General features: G+C 36.3%; 1 protein-coding gene across 2 annotated transcripts; it reads right to left on the reverse strand.

Moving 5' to 3' along the window:
* Positions 1-2,318: 2,318 nt before the first annotated feature.
* On the reverse strand, positions 2,319-20,073 carry LOC117431186 (COP9 signalosome complex subunit 3). 2 transcript variants are annotated; one of them, XM_058995989.1, is made up of 13 exons: positions 19,885-20,073; positions 17,667-17,848; positions 15,444-15,573; positions 13,637-13,749; positions 13,462-13,511; positions 12,923-13,015; positions 10,429-10,608; positions 9,948-10,088; positions 8,903-9,076; positions 8,103-8,189; positions 4,543-4,656; positions 4,196-4,276; positions 2,319-2,658 (listed from the first exon to the last, which is right to left on the reverse strand). In XM_058995989.1, the coding sequence occupies exons 3-13, from the start codon at positions 15,566-15,568 to the stop codon at positions 2,605-2,607; spliced, it is 1,212 nt and encodes a 403-aa protein (XP_058851972.1). In that variant the 5' UTR covers positions 15,569-15,573; positions 17,667-17,848; positions 19,885-20,073; the 3' UTR covers positions 2,319-2,604. The 2 variants fall into 2 exon arrangements, with proteins under 2 accessions (XP_058851972.1, XP_033907779.1); XM_034051888.3 differs by lacking the exon at positions 17,667-17,848.
* Between the last annotated feature and the right edge of the window lie 1,816 nt (positions 20,074-21,889).

The raw sequence follows: 21,889 nt of genomic DNA on the forward strand, positions 1-21,889 counted from the left end.
CAAAGCCAATTATTAGTAGAGTATAACTTCTCAAAATATCCTGGCCAGTAAGTTGTAACAATGGTTGTGGGCATGTTCTAGATAGAACAAAGGTATAGCATTGCTATAAATGATGAATACAGGAATACATTGTTGCTCAAAGACAGTTCACTGTTAAACTACTAAAACCTATTGTTTGTGGAATTTACAAATCTCCTTGGTTCAGAGATGAAAGTGAGAAGTAAAAAAAAGCTGAAAAGTGGCAGGAATCTGGGATCCACAACCGTGTTGGATTTTTTTGCACAGGAACACAAATTGAATGAAGTTAAGATACAGATTACACCTGAAATTAGAATGTATACCAAATAATAAGTGAGCTTTTTAACTAATGGTTTCACAAACCCAGAGATACCAACACTTGAGAGTGAATAAAACAGCACTTGCAAAGCAAAATGAGGTGAATGTTTTCAGGACAGTAAAATAGGGTCTGTGAAACTTGATGCAAGTATCCAGTCAAATAGAGTTGAGGTAAAATACATATTTAGTTTCAAGTGAAATCTATTTTTTTTCTTACCTGTGCACAAGGGTTGAAATAAATGTTGTACATCATGCGTTTTCTTTTAATGTTCTTGTTCCTTTGGATCTCAAATGCAACTTGTTTACATCAGAAAGTCACTCCCTTTTAATTGTTAAAGGTCAAAAAAGAACTATGTACACTCAATTGTTCTTGTTCATTTCTATTTTTGTGTCCCATTTTCTGAGCTTTAATAATAATAATAATAATAATAATAATAATAATAATAATAATAATAATAAAACTTACAAAAGAAGCCACACAAAATACTCAAAATAATCATCCACTAGTTTGGGCTTATTTGCAATACTAAGCATTTAATATTGTAAATGTTTATTTTAAGCACAAAGTTGACATTTTCTGCTTCATTTTATGTTGCCATGGAAAAAAAAATGTAAGGAAATATAGTGCTAATAAAAACAAACACTAATTGCTTATGTCATGTAAGTTTAATAAAAACTCAAACAAAGAGTCTGTGTACAACTTAAAAATAATGTTAATGTTCTGTTAATAAAAAAAAAGTTTAAAATCACCTCTTGAGTCTTCTATGGGAATCAAATGTCTGGCAACTTGTTTTTCAAAAGATGCTTGTATACACATGGGGTGTATTTTACAATTCGCTGGATCACCATGTTTGTCTCCATCAACATCAGGTCACAAAAAAAATACAGAAGACAGGCTGTAGTTACTGCAACGAGTATGTATTATGGCTACATGTTTTCTGCAGAGAATATGGTTTTCCAACGCCTTGTACCACTCATGTGGACCAATAAAATATGCAGACTTAGTTACTGTTGTATGAGACGCAAGCGTACCGTCAGTATATTTTTTAACAGTAAAGCATTTATAATAAAGGCAGAAATGGTGTTTGCGGCTTGAAGGTGAGCTATACATGCCTAATTTATGGATTTTTTCCAGGAGAGTGGGTGTCTACAAGCTTTGTCAACAATGTCCGTGATCAAACAACCCCAACCCCCTCCCTCGCTGGCTGTGAAACAGAAAAGACATACATATGTACCTTAATTTTTCGCCACCACATTCCTTCCGTTCCATTATTTTCGCCATGTTCTGCAATGTGACTGTAGAACTGCACCGTTATTGTTTAATTCACAGTACTGTACTTGTTTGTGGACCAATGAAATAGCAACTTGCCAAGACAGCCATCTGCAAGCCTGTGCCTTACTTTCAGATTTTGTTTTATGTAAAAATAAATAAATAAAATACAAACCTCACCATCACAAATGCGTTAATAGCTTAAATAAAAATGAAAAGATAAAAAAAAAAAAAAAAAAAAAAAAAAATTAAAAGCAACATTTTTTCCCCCCGGATCTGCACTGATCACATCAATAGCGCCGGGGGACTGAGTAAAAGCAGCAAAAACTGCGAATCAGCTGAGATTTTTCATCTCTGTTGGTTGTTCCCAACAAAATATGTATGATGTTGACGTGTTAAACTTTGGATACAATTAGCAGAGTATCCAGGTTAAAAAAAAAAAAAAAAAAACAATATTAAATCAATTCATTTTTGCCTTTTATCAGAGGGAAAACAAAATCACATACGGTAAGTAGACCAAGATGATGCACCCCAAGGTACGCTACCTTTTCAGTATCTACAAGAGCTAAACATGGGTTCCTATAGGCCTGAGGAACAGGTGCAACATAGTGTCCTTCTAGAAACTAGCAAAGAATTTGTGTATTTGGTTCATGTTAGCCAGATCATACATAATAAGAATATCAAGTGCAAATAAGTATCAATATTACTCAAGTTTAAAATAAGGACAGCTTTATTTGAACAAAAACCCCAGTTATTTAATTTCACTTTTTTTGTTAATGCAGCAACTCATGCTTGCATCTGAATGATAAATAAAACATTGACAAACTTTTCCATACCAGATTTTTGTGTTTGTTTTGTGTTAGAGCGCATAAATTACTTCTTGAAAATGTTTCTGATTTCTTTAATGATGTCCAAGCACACTGTTTCCACCCTTGTCAGCAGTACTCTCAAGGGAACTGCTTTGTGGTCATTCCCAGTGCTGCGTATGGGAGAGGGCTTCATGAATAACTTGATGTCTTGCTTCCTACATCGTCATCCTGGGATCCCATACTCTACAAATCAAACAGAAATTATTTTTTTTATTGAAAAAAGCATGAAGCCAATTCCAACTTACATATCATGAAGATCAGTACTGAAAGCAATAGAACAATTAGAATAAGTCTAGCAAGGGACTTTTCAAACCAGCAATTAGTTGCAACAAATACATTTCTTGTAAGCTTTATATCATTAAAATGGTTTTGCCCTTATGTTGTTGCTAAAAAGTTCCTAGGTGTGCAGGGGATGAGTTTAGCAAGCTTTCCTCGTGTGTGTGGAAATCAAAATGCTACAGAATCACATTACGTTAGTTAACTTTGCTGTGTCTTGTGTTGTCTGTATATTGCCAATTCTTTTGAAATTTTTAAAATCACACATGATGGGACTTAAATCTAGACAATACATTTCTCAACATTTACTAAGGAGTGTTCACCAGGAGAAATACGTTCTATACAGATCACACTCCTCCTGCAAAGGTGCTGCTTTTCTGTTCCCACACGACGCCACTCATTTCAATCCGAGCACCAGCATTGCTGCAGGACAGCGCATGATCTGGATACACTGGAAATCCAAATAATTGATTTGGATTACCTATACCTAGTTGCTTTGCCTTAATGTGTAAATAAAAATACCAAAATAATATTGATTATATTGAGATACAGACCACATGGGATACAGCAAACGTAATGTTAAACACTGCAGGGGGTTCTGTAGCATTTTCAACTAAAATTGCTGACGCCTTACATTCTGTTTTTTGAAATTTAGATGACTTTCATTACTGGTAGTTTATCTGTTGTTCTGTTCTTGTAGAGATTGATACAATGGCTTCAGTTTCCTTACAAATAAAGCTGGTTGTACCCAGTGGTTAAAGGGGGCGGTATACGCCTGTATGCATATAAGGAAAAAAAAAAAAAACTAGGAGGAAGAAAATGATATAAATGTTATATTGCTGCAAAGCACCCTACCTTAACCTTTAGTTGCGAACAAAAAAAAAAAAAGTGACTTTAGTGTCTTTACATAGTGTGAGTATGTTTCACATACCCTTATTCTCCGGAAGCACTTCCCCTATACGTCACTGTACCTGCAAATTTTACGCATTACTTATGTGTGTTGGAAATCGTACCAGTCAAATCCTATTAATACGTTTCGTGTTCAATTTCATCTATTTTATTTTTGTGTAATAAGAACAATATAAGAGTCTGAGCAATCTGAGCCAGGATCTTCACTATCTGGACAAGAGCAAAGAAACTCCCCTGCAAGTATTAATTCTGTTGATTACCCTGATTGTTGGAGTAAACAACACTATCTGGAATAAAAAGAAAGTAAAACAATTTAATGTTTTCATTGTGTAACAGTACAGCATCAATAAGTTTAATAATAACACATTGGACGTGGTATTTAATCAGCAGCTCTGGCCACCTGGGATGTCTTTCTGTGCATACCGGCACCTTTTCCAAACCACTTTAAAACACTGGTGGTACCTGGTAGCACCTGTTTTGCATTTACCTATGCATCAGTATGCAGTTTATAACAAGACAACAAGAATAATCTTACTTTCTGTACAAACTGTGGGTTTACTGTGATCTCCTGATCCATAGATTTTAGTTTTTCATCCAATTCTATACACTTCAGCATCTGAAACAAGCAACAGCAGAATTCAGCATTTACAACAGCTAACAGCTGACAAAGAAACGTATTGAAGATTACATCACTTAACAGGAAACAAATGAAAGAAAACGTAATTATATTTGTAGAACTATATTACAAGAAGTATTTAATCAAAATATGACACTGTAAATTTGCGTTAAGATCTAAACGATCACAATTCATTCTTTAACTGGCTAGTTAAAGTTTTGTGAATCAGGAGTTACTGGCTGTGAAACTGCTGCTGCATTACTTACCTCTTGATCAGTGTTGTGGAGCATGGCAGGATTATTGTATTTCTCGGGGTTATCATGAAAACTGACCATCCCATCTTTCTGGTTAATACTAGCATAAATCTCACCATCTTCAATCTGAAAAAATATAAATCAACTATTATAATATATTATTATCGTCATCATCTAGTATCATTATAATCACTCTTCTTCTTGTTCCAATATAATAATAAATAAGGCAGGGAGAAACTTGTGGAAGGGTAGTATAACGCAAGTACTCTTATAAAATAATAAGGGACAAATATAAAAGATACAGAAAAGGAGGCAAAGACAAAGTTCACTATCCACGCATTACTACCACTGACCTGGCGAAGCTAATACACAAATACACTATTGGCATTATTAGCTTGGTCACTAACAGGCTATCACTGCAGTTTATGTCAGCACTGTTTTACAGATCGATTGAGACCAGCACGGAGGCTAACAACAACACAACTGAGCACTCTTGACCAGCCGAATTACGCACTGAAGCATAAATTATCGTACAGACTGTTAGATTTTCAAGACAAACTGTTTTTAAGTCGATTACCATTTTTTCTTTATGTTTCATCAAATCAATAAAAACACCAGCTGCCCAAGCATTTTTGTTTTCTTCGATTACATTAAATTGTTGACTTGTTAAATCTAGTCTCTTGCCTCTTATTTTTTCTTGTAATTCTAGCCACTTGTCCACTGTCATGCCTCCGAAAAGATAAAATGAGACAAAAGGAATATTATGAGTTTAATATGCTGCAGCTGTGTACTGATAATTTATTAATTGAACTGTGCTTTGGCAAAAATAAGTTCCGGCGTGCATTGTACAGTACTATATAACTGCATGGTAAACAAATTCTCAACAGCCAATCAGCGTGCAGCAACCAAACATTCTGTTCTTATAAATAAACATTACAGCTGGAAATTCGTTGTAGCTCCGACTGTACGGGTACCTCATGGGTGTATTGTAACTTCACAGATTATGAATTCACACAAATCCATTTCTGCTGTAATTACCAATTTAAAAATAAAACAATTCATTTTTTTCCCCCATCTCTGTAAATTTGTGTTAATGAAAAGTAAACTAGAACTGTTCTTTAAAACAGGCACACTCATCTCATTAAAATAAATAAAAGGTAAGTTTACAGTTATTCTTAGTATGATAGTAATAGTAATTTTGTATGTGCTTATTTTTCAGTCCGCTATACGGTTTATTGTGCAAACAACAAACAAAAAAGAACCACTGCCTTATAATATTATTGTTATTATTACATTACTTGTTAATCTTGATTTTTGCCAAAGACGACACTTTCATTTGCCAAGCTTCACTGACAAGTGAAATTCCACTGCAGTACATCCCTGTCAATAATAATTCTGTCGCTAAACTGATACTTTATGTGACATTGGCTCTTTATTACCAACACTTAGCTTGGCAAAAAAAAGTTTGGGGCATTTTCCCATAAATATCCAACACAAAAAATGGTCCAAATGTCTGGAAACCTGAGCGGCCTTTGAAGTCTTTAAAATACTAAAATGAGTTTAAATAGTTAACCATAACCAATACTTTAAGCACAGTATAGAAACCAGGACCAGAGGACACAGCTGGAAAACAAGTGGAGACAGGACAGAGCGAAGGAAACACTTCTTCAAACAGAATGGATCCTTTAAAAACCGCCTTGACAATCCACTACTAGTAACAGGACGAGCATAGGGCAGCAGTGTGGAGTAGTGGTTAGTGCTCTGGACTCCTGACCGGAGGGTCGTGGGTTCAATCCCAGGTGGGGTCACTGTTGCTTTACCCTTGAGCAAGGTACTTCACCTAGATTGCTCCAGTAAAAACCCAACTGTATAAATGGGTAATTGTATATAAAAATAATGTAATTGTATGTAAAAATAATGTGATATCTTGTAACAATTGTAAGTCGTCCTGGATAAGGGCGTCTGCTAAGAAATAAATAATAATAAAAAAATAAATGGGCTGTGCATCAGTAGTGTCTTCATGATACTAGATGTATCACGACACAGTACATTTAGTGGGAAACATAATTCCACAATTATTGTTCCGTTTGATACGGCAAGAATGCCCTCTGCATGACCTCTTGCAGGCTGGTATAATTCAGGTAAATTCAGCAATATAAGGACTGGTATATATAGGGCTTCCATTTTTCGGTTTTTATTAATTTCATTTTTCAGTGCTTTTTTTTTTATAGCTATTTTCAAGTTTAATGTAAATCTTTTTTTTTTTTCTGGGCTTTCGCTCTTTATGTACTGCATGAAATGATTGTTTTTGGTTACTTTCCAAAATTCTTGGGCGTTTTTTTCTGTCAATATGTATGAACGACAGTACTTGCACACTTCAATTCTACCTTCTTTCCTTTGCTGTCTTCCACAATGAAATCCTTATGGTCACAGCCCTATTCTGGGGTTAACGCGTGTTACAATCTTCCAATAGAAATTTATGAATGTGCTGCCACTCAGTAACCATGTCCAATGTTTTTCCAGTGTTTATTGGATATACACCAATTTTATTATTTTGTATTGGGGTGTTCTATCGGTTAAAACCGAAAATCAGAAGCCCTACGTATATAGTATGTATAAATGAGTTTCCCACAATACTGCAGGGACTGATAATGTTTATAGCACTGGCAGATGCTTAAGATAGTTTTGAATGCTTTCATGTTTCCAGTGTAGGTTATACATGCTGAGTAGTATACGTTATCAGACCTGTATTGGCTCAGGTCTGACTTTGCCGTCTTCAACTATGATGACTATATGATGAAGACGATCCTAAACTAATGTACTGTCAGTCCGTCGATGTCAATTAAAATGACATTTGTTGTATTACCCGAGTACCAGTACTTGAATAGTGGCTCATAGTTTACACTCTTAGCAAGAACCTAGGGTAAGTCCTTGATGCAAAAACAATCCATTGAAGGCCACACTGCACACTGATGATTTTAAACATGCTGGCACACAGGTTGAATTTTGCCTTGTTACCTTCCATCATTAAATGAACTGCAATGATCAACAATGACCCGCCTCTGCTTAGCTCGCTGGGTTGCTTCTGTCGAGCTTGACAAAAACTTTACGCACAGGGAATGGAAAGATGGGGCGAGGGTGCTAGATTATTTACTAATAAATGTCACTCAAATCTTCAATATAGCCACTAAAATGCAATCTATGCATGAACATCACTGTATATTATTTTATTTTTTTTTACATGCAGTCTCACATTTATAAAGTAATAAATGGAAGCGTACCTATACAGGGGTCACTGTATCAATCCCGGTTCTTCATGCAAATCAAAGAATCTGCACACTCCTACTCTCCTTTGTAAATTTTAAGTTCTTTCTTACACCTATTGAATGTGCACCCTATTACGATTCAAAGGCAGCACAGATATTCCCCATTAAGACAAACCAGATAGCAAATATATTTTATAAATGCATTGATGATAATAAAGCTATACTGTACCAGGACAGAATACTAATACACTTACACACCTCAAATCTAAGGAACCATTTCATATTTCATTCCATATGCATTCTTACCATGTGAAGCACGTACTTCTCAGCCTCCTGGGACCCAGATAACTGAACTCTACTGGCCATGTCTTGTAAGGACAATGTCAAAAAGGTCTGCAAGAAGGAAAAAAGGTACTAATAAATCAAGAAGGAAAAAAGGTACTAATAAATCAAGTTTTTTGCAGCAGTAGTTAAATGTATGTGTTCTATGGTACTACTGAGAATAAAAAGGCTACAAAAAGTAAGAATCTGTAATTACATATTCATATTAGCTAGGAGTGGAACAGTACACTTCTCTCACAAAAACTACTGTGGTATGCAGGGATACATGCAATGGGCTACCAGTATGATCCATAATAAGATCAAATGATTTAATGGTGGACTATTTTGTTAAAATGACAAATACGGAGTAGGGGGTATGTATTCAATCTTTTGGTGAAATACACGGAGCTATGTTATGCTATCCCAGTACAAATGATTCATACCTTACGATGCAATATATCATCAAGTCTGTAGACCCCTAATACTGGCATTTAACTACATCACACGTTTCAAGACATTTGTCCATATTTAAACATGACTGGGTGAAGATTATATTTCTTGCTACATCAGAGACTTATGTTCCTTTTGCAGCCTCTCTGGGACTTATGGTACCATATATGGAGTCAAATAAATAGCCTCTAGAAGAAAGGTTTTCAAAGATCCAGTCACTAATATGAGACTTGCCTTGTTGAAAAGGGAATATGTAGAAATTGAACACTAGTTTACATCCAGTACAACTGAAAACAAGCTACAGGAATGCTTAATGCAGCAAGACTTTCTCTTACCTTCGTTAGCCTCTGAATGTTCTTTTTGTAGAGAGATGACAAGCACTGTTTGACGAGTCCCATGTTGTTATCTCTCGTAAATGTTTCATTGTGTTTATTTACCAGGTTTCGAAGCTCTGCTGGGTTATTTGTTGAATACACTTGTGCAAGTTCATGGTAGGCAATGCTAAGAGGCTGCAAGACAGGAGTAAATTACAATTGTAATGTACATTTAAAAATCACAAGGCACAGTGTAATACACAGTAGACTATAGGCAGCTATGCAAGCACTTTTTAAATACAGGGCAAATATTATGCAACAAAAAAATAGCACACCTCTTTTGTCACTAGTGCCAAGTCAGCTTAATTAGTTAAATTAACTATTAACACAAATAAACTACAGTAATCCGGCATGTATCTGCCTGTCACCTATCAACCCTAACCGTTTATCTGGAGCGATCAACAGGTAAGCGAAAGAGAGTTGTGATTACAATTGTTTTTTTTTTTGTTTTTTTTTCCGTAAACCTATGCATTTTGCCACTATGTAAATTACCCGACACTAATGGAAGTGTATACAGCACTGTGACAGGGCAGGAGCCCCACACAAAGAGGGTTTTATGTGTAAAAGTATATTGTAAATAGCGTGTATTTATTGTAATTAATTAATGAAGTAACTGACGCTCCTGGGACAGCCTGCCTGCTGTGTGCGATTACCAGGTGTGGTATCTAAAATCACCAGGTAGGTGTGTTCCAGCGGGGCATCAGATTAAAAATGTTCAATTTATTCACCTTTATTACCCTGTCAGAAGCATTAATACCCTGAATCTTTCTAAACAAGGGATTTAGGGGAGCTCCCTAATAAAAGCTGAATCTTAAAACAACTGTGTAATATAGTAATTGTTACAGCTGTGTATAATGGTATTTAAAAAATGATTCATTTAGCAATGATTCATAATTGAAGTACTATATTTCATTTAGCAGTAGTGAGAATGTTAAGCCCATTCTCTCCTATTTATTTATTTGTTGTCAGCATGGTATATTTAGCTAAACATAAAATGCTGCCTTACCTTAATGAACCTTCCCACTATCTGTGATGTGTACTTGGGAAGCTGCTGAACTTTGCCATGGAGAATCAGGGAGACCAAAATATACTTTTTGTACGCCTCCAACATAATGTGACTGACAGCCATAGCTGGAGTGGTTATAGCCTGAATATATATGCACACAAAAAAAAAACATGGAATTATTTTTTTTTTCTTGAATTGACTATATATAACAAAATACAGGTTTTGTACTTACATTTCTTACACAAGTCTCAACTGGCCACAAGAAACACATGTTACAGTAAACTTGTATTTTATGTTGAAACATGATATATGGTATTACATTTGTTTACAACAAAAATCTGTTTGCAGCCATGCTTCATTAGCGTTACTCTTGCTTGGTCATCTGGAGGTGGGGGGGTGAGGGTGGGGTCATGAACTACATACTTTAAAGACATTAACAGTTACATTTTTTCAGACAATGATTTTTAAAAACTAAAATTACCTGTTCATAGAAATAGAGTGCCCTTTCAAAGTTTTTTAGTCCTGTGTAGATCATGCCACCGTAATAGTAATAACATAAAAAGTGCTTTGCATCGAACGCGCCATTTTCTTTACAAATATCCATCATATCCAGCTCAAGGTATTGAAGGACAGGTTTGAAGCACTTTGCTAACAAGCACAGCTATGGATAAAAACATAAAAAGCGCATCAATTTAATAAACAAGATCAAACATCTTATATGAACTCTATGTTATCTATATGCATGATCTTGTGTAATATTTATTAATCATGATACAAGACCAAAATCACCTGAAGAACACTGTAGTTCACCAAGTGGTTTTCGAATAAAGAATAAAGCATGTTCTATAGTTGATATGAATACATACATACATACATACATACATACATACTCTCTCTAGCATTTAATTGTTGTCCTTTAACAAAATGATCCATCATTAAAATTACCATTTTATCTTATTATGCATCATACAAGTATCCCATCAGGACTTTCACATGTATCGTGAAACATTTTGTATCGTAACATTCTAGGGATGCAAATGGGCTCGGTTTTTATCAACTTTTCTGTACAATAGTTTCATTAAAACTGAAATGCAAGTTTAAAACCAAACTGCATTATTTGGTAGCCAGTAGAACAGGTACTTACTGCACACATTTTTTTAAATTAATTTTTTTAACTAATAAGCTTAATACAATGTTATTGCACCACTCATACAAATGTATTATACAATCAGACAATGTAGAAAGAATAAAAGACTATTTAATATTTTCCAGGAGCCCCCATTGTCGAAGCGGTCGGTTGTAAGTGGCAAATCCCGTCTGAGCAGAACTGCAGCTCATGATTTTTGAAATTGCAATTATTTAATAAGCATGTTGACTTCAAAGTGATTAAGGTGTTTGGCAGCATTTGAAAATAATTTCCGATGAGGAAACACTGCTAATTTAAAATAGCACTGTGATGAGTCAAAGGGGTTTTGGTCTGTAATTCAGCCTCCCGACAGTAGAAGGCATCAAACCAACTCGGGACTTCCCTTACCAAGGTCTCGTGACCATGACGAAAGTCATCTTTATGAGGGGCGTAACCTTGGTTAGGGGCGGAAGTGCGAGTATGTAAATTCCGGCCACTGGAGTCAAGTGAGTTGTAAGGACACTTGTCAGTTTGGGATTGGTGTTCCACGGACTACAGGGGCATGGCTTTGCATACTAAAGGGAACGTGCTACTGTGTTCGGGGTTGGTCCTTGAAAGCATAGGTGGGGTTACTGGGCCTGAGGGAGGCACTAAGCATTGGCTTGGTTTGTTTCTACTAGTGGGCACGGTGTTGGAATATGCACAAATGTTTTCTGTTCTGTTTTTATCCCTTTTATGTTCGGGGATATTGTGAAGAGGACGAAGGAGATTACGAACCCTTCTTTTTGTTATTATCCATTCCAGCACCCCCTCCCTCACGTCATTCTTTTTCGTTTCTTATTTTATCGTGTAACTAATAATATTAATAAAACAAAATATTCGGTTACACGTAAATTACTGTCTGGACATTCCATTACTACTCACACGCCTCACAAGCACCTACATTTATGGCATCAAAAAACTAAAGCTGCAACTCAGGCAGGCTGCCAGCCCCGCCAAAAAAGATACACTAAGTTCTTGTTTAGTATGCTGGTTTATTATAGCTTGTTACTACAATACATGACTAATTTACAGCAGCTTTCAGATTGGTCTGTAGTATCCCTTTTGCTTGTTTTGCAGCTTTACTTAGTTTAAGGCTTAGACCTGCTTTTTTTTTTTTTTTTAAACTCAAACTTCCAGCTTCAGCTTTACACTTATTAGGATTCATTTTTTAAACAAACTGTTTAGTTTAGGGTACACCGGCTGATTTCGTGCATGTCTGCTAGTACTAGCACCAGCACCTTTCATCAACAACCCTAAAACGAAAACAGGCCTAGACGTGTGAAAACCCAGACTAAGTATGAAGCCACAATTATCCTTACTGATGGCAATCAGATAAGTCTTGTAACTTTTGATTTATGTTACCATATTAAAATGATTAAGGTATGTTAATATGAACAATCTGCATGCAAGTGATGAGCTCCCTGAAATGCCAACACGTTTTCATTGCACAAAAATATCCGGTTTCGGTCCGGTTTTCTCTCTTGTCGGTATTGTTCGGTTTGGAATTTTATGCAAAATGCAGTTTCGGTTTGTGGAAAATCCTAACCGTTGCATCCCTACAACCTGCATATCGGCATACGTATACATAATGTGATAGCAGCGTACTGTTACACCCGTAACTTTTATACAGTCAGAACAAGAGCTCAAGAACAAAATGTTTGAGAAGGATTGTTCATTCGTTTCATTAAAAAACAAATTTGTTGTGAACAGAGTGATAATACAAAAGCATTTTACAGGCAAATGTATTCAGATAATTATTTTGTATGAAATGCTATCCAACTGACAACACTAAAAATAGTTTACTCACTTGACAGAGGTCTGCATGAATTGAGGTAAGCTGGTTTGTATTCATCTGCATTTTATCAATGGCTTGCTGCAGAATGCCGACACCCCTTAGTGGCTATTCAAAGACATGCAAAAAAATAAATAACTGTTAGAAACAGTATTAAGTTACATAGCTGTAATGTTTGCCATGTCCTTAAATGATACTGGCAGGACATGTTCATCATATTAATACATAAAATGACAAGGTTACAGCAATTCATTTTTCTGTAATTAGATAAGATTTAATACTTTTGAAAAGCTGAACTCAGGACTTAAATATCTGCAACATCTAAACCATCATATTCATTATTTAAACCTGCTCCTGTTTAGGCCAATTAACATTGAGGTTTTATCAAAGTTTCCTCACAACCTGCTTGGTTACACATACAAGAATATACATATTCTGCAAATTTGAATGATTGTATCCTGAAACACAGTGGACTACTGGAATACTGGAAGTCGTACTAGATTTTAGCCATTAACACCTAAATGGGTACAGAAGAACAAATAAGCCTATTTTACCTGTTTCCGTTCTACAAGAGAATTTGTCAACTGATGGCAAAGGCCAGCAACTACAAAAAAAAAAAAAAAAAAAAAAAGGAAAACCTGCATCAACAACATCACTTCAAATAGCATTTTTTTTTTTAACTGACCACATTTTTACTGAATTTGATATTGTGCAGAGTTGAAGACTTACACGTGTCTGTTGCATATCTGACGTGTTCTCCATTACAAGTGCTTATGAAGAGCTGAACCTGTGAGAATAATGTTTCAAAGTCGGGGATGTTTGGCATGGAAAACTTTACAAACCTGCAATGAATAAGACAGACATTTACAAACCTGTAATGAATATTTTCACATACTTAGTCTAAGAAACCGCCACAGATAGATCAGGAATCACACACCGCCCACTACATTTCACATTAAATGTACACCAATATAAAACACTCTTGATCACTTGATCAAGGGTTGCAACCATCTTTCTTCTAGGCAGTTACATAAGTGAAACTGCAGTAAGCTATCATCACTGCCACATCTTTATTCTGTAAACCCCCTTTTCATTAGCATATCATTAATTATAGCTAGTTTCCCTATAAACATCTGGTACTGTATGTTCCGCGTTTCTGGTTTATTTGGCTTGTTGCTAGGTGGGCATGCTTTTAACTTCCTTATTTTCGTGATCCTACCTTTCAAACGCCGTCTGGGTATTTATTTGGGAAAAGTCATAAACGGACAACCACATAACTTTCAGACACGCAGAGTATTAAATTTTGAAAACCTCAACCCGTCAAAATGACTTCCGTCGCTAGTGGTATACGTGAATAAAATGTTGTAACGACCCCTAGACTTGAGGCTCAAAGCAGGAGACGGAGACGGGATTCAGGTGCTAACAAAACTACCTTATTAATTAAATAGGGTCCTTGCTAGGGTCAGGACCACACGACAAAAACAATAAATCTTTCCTCCTGTCTATCCTAAAACTTGCTCACTTTCTCGCTTGCTCTATTCCACACACACAGGCCCCGGCTCTATCAGTCCCCTCACACACAGAGAAGAGAGCGGACCACTACTCTCATGGGTGGGGGCGGGAAAGGGCATCTAGATGACATGGTCTGCACCCAACAGAGGCTCTCAGACACATACACTACCGAAACTAGTGGTATGGTCCTACCCCGGAACAGTACAGATAACGTGAATGCACAGGACCAGATGAAACAAAAGTCTGCCAACCTGAACTGACCGGGTTGCTACAATATATTGAACTTACATTCATGAAGAGAGTTATTTTTTCCAAGTACTCGTAATAAATTAGTGCTTGAGTAATTATATTTATTTCGAGTACTCTAACCCACCCCTAGTTCATACCTTCTGCAGATACTATTTCTGTCAGCACAGCGATTGCCCAAATGTTCGCAAAGTACCAGCTACCTTGGGAAAATGTGGCACAGATTCTACTTCATCATACATGCCAGGGACATTAAACTTAATCAGAAACCAGAACTGCTACGCATCACATTACACATCTAAAGTGTGTATACTGAGATTTTTTCCCCGATTTTTACCTGTTTCAATTAAAAACATCTTTTTACCGATTGTATCCCTATTTTAATATATGTAAGAAATTCCCAGGATTTTTTTTTTAAAGATAAAAACCGAAATGCAGAACACTATGTATACTACACAAGACAACAGTTGCATACATCAAGGTTTTCATTTGTGCATGACATTTCACTGCTTAATCTGGTTGTTGAAGTGAATTCTGATTTGCTTAAGAACATAAAACAGGAAACCTTTTCTGGATTTTTGTAAGGAACATATCCTGCAATATTCCTGATGTGAACAGAAAACAACAAAATCAAAACAAAAGCTGAGCAGATGGTAACAATTTGTTAATCAGCTGCCAGAATAAAGTTCCCTCTGGTTTCAAGATATTAAGGTATGGTTTTTAAGCATCATCAGGGTTTGTTTGCAGTCATAGCATACAGCACGTAGAATTCACTTACAGAACTGCAAGAACCCCGAGAGAGTGCTCCTGTATGTCCAAAGCCCCTAGCACCGTGTCTAGATGGGACAGGTTCTTTGCCAGCAACTCCCCACTTTTGTTAATCAGCTCACAGAGTTGTGTCATCTGACCTAAAAAAAACCAAGAAAAACAAACACACAGTAAATAATATGTATATAAGGCATAAGACCCGAACACTGAGGGCATTACCTGGCATTGTGGACCGTTTGGTAATGTCTGCTTGCTTGCTTTCTGCTTGTTACAGCACAATTCATTACCATCTTTATTTACTTTAACTGTAGTTATTTAGTTTTTCATTTATTTTATGTATCCTTCCACATAAGCACTGTAAAATTAACATTCTACAAAATATAGTCCTCCATTACAACGTTGTCTATGAGCTTCTCTATACAATTAGTGCACAAAACAGCATTTTTAAAACTACTTTTAGTTGAAAAAACAAAGACTGGAATTTGTGCAAGTGTTAAGTAGTATTATTAGTCTTTTCCTTGGTAACTGATTAAAATATTTCCAGATACTGAGCAGTAAATAAAAATGCTTCCGGAAAAGTAGGAGTGGGACATTTGGCAGTGTTGCCACAAAGTGCGAGGCCAGATTATAAACATCGGTTTTGCGTCACCCTTCATTGACAGTCCAGTAACTTAAGGCTATTTTCACATCAATGACCAGTCACGGACATTATTTCCGTTTTGTAAACCAGCGTTGGACAATAACTGGATTGTTGTGGACCTAAATGAATGATTCGTGTAGCGACAGCTCAATCTTGCAGCAATGCAAATTTTTGCCACCATTCTCTCTTAATAGTTTGAAAGTATCTGTGGGGTTGTTATGATTTTTTTGTAGCATCATTGAAACAGAGACTTTCAAACTTGAAACCCTTTTCATCAGTTTCCATCAGGAAAACATTATGAGGTAATTCTCCTGAGCCTTCTCTACTTCTCCGTCCAAATGTATTTGTATGTCAAACCACACTTTCAACTACAGAGCTTGTGGAGTATTCATATTTAAAACATAGAAGACACTAGTTTTGTCAGGTCTGATCTAGTAATGGCAGGGAAGTTTTGACTTAGCCATTCTTTAATACACATTAAAAAGGTTGAAATTTACTTCAAATGACATTTTGTTAAGAATAAAACTGGTGGAGTGGTTACAAACATTCTAAGGGCATATACTAGGGAGTATATCCCTCTAGCTCAGCCAATCCCAGTGCAAGGAATTGAAAATAATTTAAGTATAAAATGGGCAGTGTGGAGTAGTGGTTAGGAGTGGTTACAAACATTCTAAGGGCATATACTAGGGAGTATATCCCTCTAGCTCAGCCAATCCCAGTGCAAGGAATTGAAAATCATTTAAGTATAAAATGGGCAGTGTGGAGTAGTGGTTAGGGCTGTGGACTCTTGACCGGAGGGTCAAGGGTCATGGGTTCAATCCCAGGTGGGGGACACTGCTGCTGTACCCTTGAGCAAGGTACTTTACCTAGATTGCTCCAGTAAAAACCCAACTGTATAAATGTGATATCTTGTAACAACTGTAAGTCGCCCTGGATAAGGGTGTCGCCTAAGAAATGAATAATAAAATACATATAAACACAAATATTAAAACTACTTTTATGGTCATCGATAATGTCCTCCAAACTTATATGACAGCTTTTAAAATTTGGAATTGGATCACAAGTTTTTATTCATAACATGTGTCCTTATAAAATCCATGTCTATCCAGTACAGTAATCAGCTATGGATGAATGCATGTACAGTGCCTATAGAAAGTCTACACCCCCTTGAACTTTTTTCACATTTTGTTGCGTCAGTGCCTCAGTTTCATGCATTTAAATGAGGATTTTTTTTTCCACTTACCTACACACCATACTCCACACTGTTAAGGGGAAAAAAGTTTTATTGAGAAAAAAAATTATATATTAAAAATACAAAACTGAAAGATCATAATTGGATAAGTCTCCACCCCCCTGAGTTAATACTTGGTGGAAGCACCTTTGGCAGCAATTACAGCTGTGAGTCTGTTGGGATAGATCTCTACCAACTTTGCACACCTAGATTTGGCAATATTTGACCATTCTTCTTTACAAAACTGTTCAAGCTAAGTCAAGTTCCTTGGGGAGCGTTGATGGACAGCAAACTTCAAGTCATGCCACAAATTTTTATTTGATTTAGGTCGGGGCTCTGACTGGGACACTCAAGGACATTACCTTTTTGTTCCTTAGCCACTCCAGTGTAGCTTTGGCTGTGTGCTTTGGGTCGTTGTCATGCTGAAAGGTGAACTTCCATCCCAGTTTCAGCTTTCTTGCAGAGGGCAGCAGGTTTTCCTCAAGGACTTCTCTTTACTTTGCTCCATTCATTTCCCCTTCTATCCTGACAAGTGCCCCAGTCCCTGCCAATGAGAAACACCACCATGCTTCACAGTAGGGATGGTGTTCTTTGGATGATGCGCTGTGTTGGGTTTGCATCAAACATAACACTTTGCATTTAGACCAAAAAGTTGCATTTTAGTTTCGTCAGACCACAAAACTTTTTGCCACATGGCTACAGAGTGTTTTTTTTGCATACTTGAAAACAGGATTCAAGGTGGGCTTTCTTGTGTAATGGCTTCCTTCTTGCCACCCTACCATACAGGCCAGATTTGTGGAGTGCTTGGGATATTGTTGTCACATGCACACTTTGACCAGTCTTGGCCATAAAAGCCTGTCGCTCTTGCAAAGTTTCCATTGGCCTCTTAGTAGCCTCTCTGATCAGTCTCCTTCTTGCTCGTCATCCAGTTTGGAGGGACAGCCTGATCTAGGCAGGGTCTTGGTGGTGCCAGACACCTTCCACCTCTTAATAATCGTCTTGACCGTGCTCCAAGGGATATTCAAGGCCTTTGATATTTTTTATACCCATCCCCTGATCTGTGCCTTTCAACAACTTTGTCCCGGAGTTCTTTTGAAAGCGTCTTGGTGCTCATGGTTGAGTCTTTGCTTTGAAATGCACTACCCAGCAAAGGGAACCTACAGGAACTGCTGAATTTATCCTGAAATCATGTGAATCACTGCAATTTAACACAGGTGGAGGCCACTTAACTTTTGTGTGATTTTGAAGGCGATTGGTTACACCTGAGCTAAGGGGGGTGGACACTTAGCCAACCAAGCTATTTCAGTTTTTATTTAATTAATTAATTTTCTACAAATTTCTAGAACATGTTTTTCACTTGGAAGTTGTGGGGTAGGATGCGTAGATAAATGAAAAAAAAAACTATTTTAATGCATTTTAATTCCAGGCTATAAGGCAACAAAAGGTGAACATTTTGAAAGGGGGTGTAGACTTTCTATAGGCACTGTATCTTTAACGCAGCAATGAATTCAAATGTGGTAAAGCATGGGAACCAAGATATAAAAAAAAGGAATGAGTGGTATAAGGCATTTCTAATGTGAACTGTCAGACATATTAGAAACGACTAAATTACAAACTCACACAGTTAGAACGCATTTCGACATACAGTATTAATAAAATGTTAAAGTTAACCTACTGCTTCCTGAGCAACAACAAAGCTCAACAAATGTATAACCTCCCACTGCTGTAACAGCAGAAGTTATAAACAGAAACCAGTGAATGAATTGCATTATAAAATTGAGCATGCATGTTTTACAAGAAAAATTATATATTATTTAAACATATATATATATTTATACATACACACATATATACATATATACATATTCTGTATACACACACATACATATATATATATAATTTTAAAATCACAAGGGCACAACGATAATACTACCTTGTCCTTCCTATATATTTCATGAAATTATTATATGACATGCTCCGAATTCGGGTTAATATTATATGGTTTATATTGTGTCACAAATGTATTTCCTGTTATGTTATGATAATCAACTGCTTATGACAAGCCACAGTGGTTCTATGATTGGTTCAAAGCAGGATAATGCACAATGACTACATATTGTCATACTGGCTAAAATACTGGTCCATCTCCCACTTGAAAATGAACCCAAATTCAATTGCCATGTGAACTGGTGGTACCAGTATATCAGGCCTAAGAACAGCATTGAAAACCAGAACTTCTGTCCCCAATTAAATTGACGTGTTTTCTAGCCAACCAAACACCCCCTTGGATCTAGTGAAACCAATCCAGAACGTACTAGGGTGGAACTTCCTGTCCGCATACATGAAGAAAACAAAATACTCCCAGGCTAAACCGTATTTTACTGGTTTTAATTTAAATGTTTATTGTTTAACTAAACATGTATGTGTTCATGCAAGGCGCCACACTGGAGAAGGCGACGTAACGAAAACGTTTAAATAATGAACCCATCAAATATGCTAACATGATAAAGCAAAATTGCAGGCTTCATTTAAACAAATGAAATGTATTTTAGTTTTTAATATGTCGTTAGCCAACCGTACCTTGAGCGGAGAGCTGCCGAACATTGTTAACAAACTGCTCCAAGGCGGAAGCCATCCTTCTTTTATATGTCTTGGGTTGTAAATGTTCCGTTTATTTTCATTCAAACAGCTCGCAGTGAGTGAGGGCCCACAGAGCCGCCACTGTGGGGGAAGAAGTATCGTGAGACTTCTCAGCGAGATCTTTCTTTAGGGGTTGTTGGCGCATGGAGATGACGAGCGCCCTCTACCTTTATATCTGTACATGTATTTCTTTCCGTATTATTTTCTCCCATTTCCCTATACTTTTTTTTTTATAATTCTGGCTATACATTTCTCGTTTCCCATTTGTTTTTCTCTCCCTTCTACCTTCAAAATATAATTTACTGTTGTTAATTCAGTTTCTGTTTCTCTTCTTTTTCTATTTCATATGTTTCTTTGCTGAATATATATCTATTGCATTTATAGAGCTTTTTATACAAAAGTATCGCAAAGCACTGTACAGTACATAGCAAAAGAACAAAACACAATACATTTGTATAGCATGTCACACATACAACTGTCAATCAGACCATTTAAATAACAGTATACACATAATACAAAAGCAATATACAGTATTTACTATATGTAACATTCCCTGAATGTATGTTCCACTGTTTCTTGTTCCCCACAATTACTACATAACCCATTCTCATGACTACCAATCCTGTATAAATGATGATTTAATGTCCTATCCTTAGTCCTTAATTAATATTTGTTTCTTCCTCCCTGTTTTCCCCTTTCCTCAATATGTTTGTATTTCCCTACTTGAGTGATTTTGCTAATAAAATCTTCCCTTTCCACTGTTTTCCCATTGTTCTTGCCATACATCCATTATGTTTGCTTTAGCCACAGCACAGTAATTTCATATATGATATCTATCCTATCCCCTTTTCCTGATTCTAATGCCTGGATTGAGCTTAGAGATTCTGTAAAAATCACAATATCCTTTTCTTTATATTCCTTTATTTTATCTATGGCCATAAGTATTGCCATCATCTGTGCAGCAAATACTGAAATGATTTGATAATATCCCCCTTTTACACATTTCAAATGTGTGTACATAGTAAGCATATCCTGTTTTCCCAGATTTAAGGTCTTTTGATCCATCTGTGTATATCTGCATCATCTCTTCCTTATTTTTTAACATATTCCTGTCCTTTTGTCTTAGTTTCCATTTTATTTCCTATCTTGCTAAATATTGTGGCTAACAGTTTACATATTTTTGGTTTCTTAAACATCCAGTTTGGCATCAATATTTTATCTCTATTTTCCATTATTTTTATTTCCTCAGTCTTAATTTTTTTTGCCCAATTTGTCATATGGAATGTGAATGTTCCACCAGCTTTTCCCCATTTTCCCATTTTATATTAATGATACAAATTTGACCCAATACTCCGCCTCACTGGATGTTCTTCACTAAAGGATTGAATCTGATTCCAATAGCTTATATTCAGTACTGTTCTTCTTAATCTTAGAGGCATCTCTCCTGTCATTACTTGCAAAGCCTCAATTAGTGATGATCTCATTGTTCCTGTACATATTCTTAATGTCTGTGTCTGAATTGCTTCCAAACTCTTTAATTGACTCTTACTCACTGCCTCTAGTACACTTCTTATTGCACCTTTATATATATTTAAAAGACTCTTTTGATCTGCTCCCCATTTGGAACCTGCTATTGCCCTCAACAAATGTAATCTTCCTTTAGACTTACCTGTTACAATTGTGATGTTAATGCCTGTGACAGAGTGCTGTTGTTGAGTGGCGTGTGTGGTGACGTCACGGACCAGGAAGTACCAGAAACAAAACAATGGATGGGCGGGTGAAGCTGAACGCTACGGAGCTCAGCGTATTTATTAAATAATAAACAAAAGATTTAAACAAACAACAAAACAACAAACAAAAAGGCGCGTTGGCCAAACAAATAAACAAATAAGTATTACACCAGCACGCTTAGCAGTTATTTTTAAGTTCAGTTTTCGCTCTCTCG

This window comes from Acipenser ruthenus, chromosome 22 (genome assembly GCF_902713425.1).
Source record: "Acipenser ruthenus chromosome 22, fAciRut3.2 maternal haplotype, whole genome shotgun sequence".
NCBI classification, from domain to species: Eukaryota; Metazoa; Chordata; class Actinopteri; order Acipenseriformes; family Acipenseridae; genus Acipenser; species Acipenser ruthenus.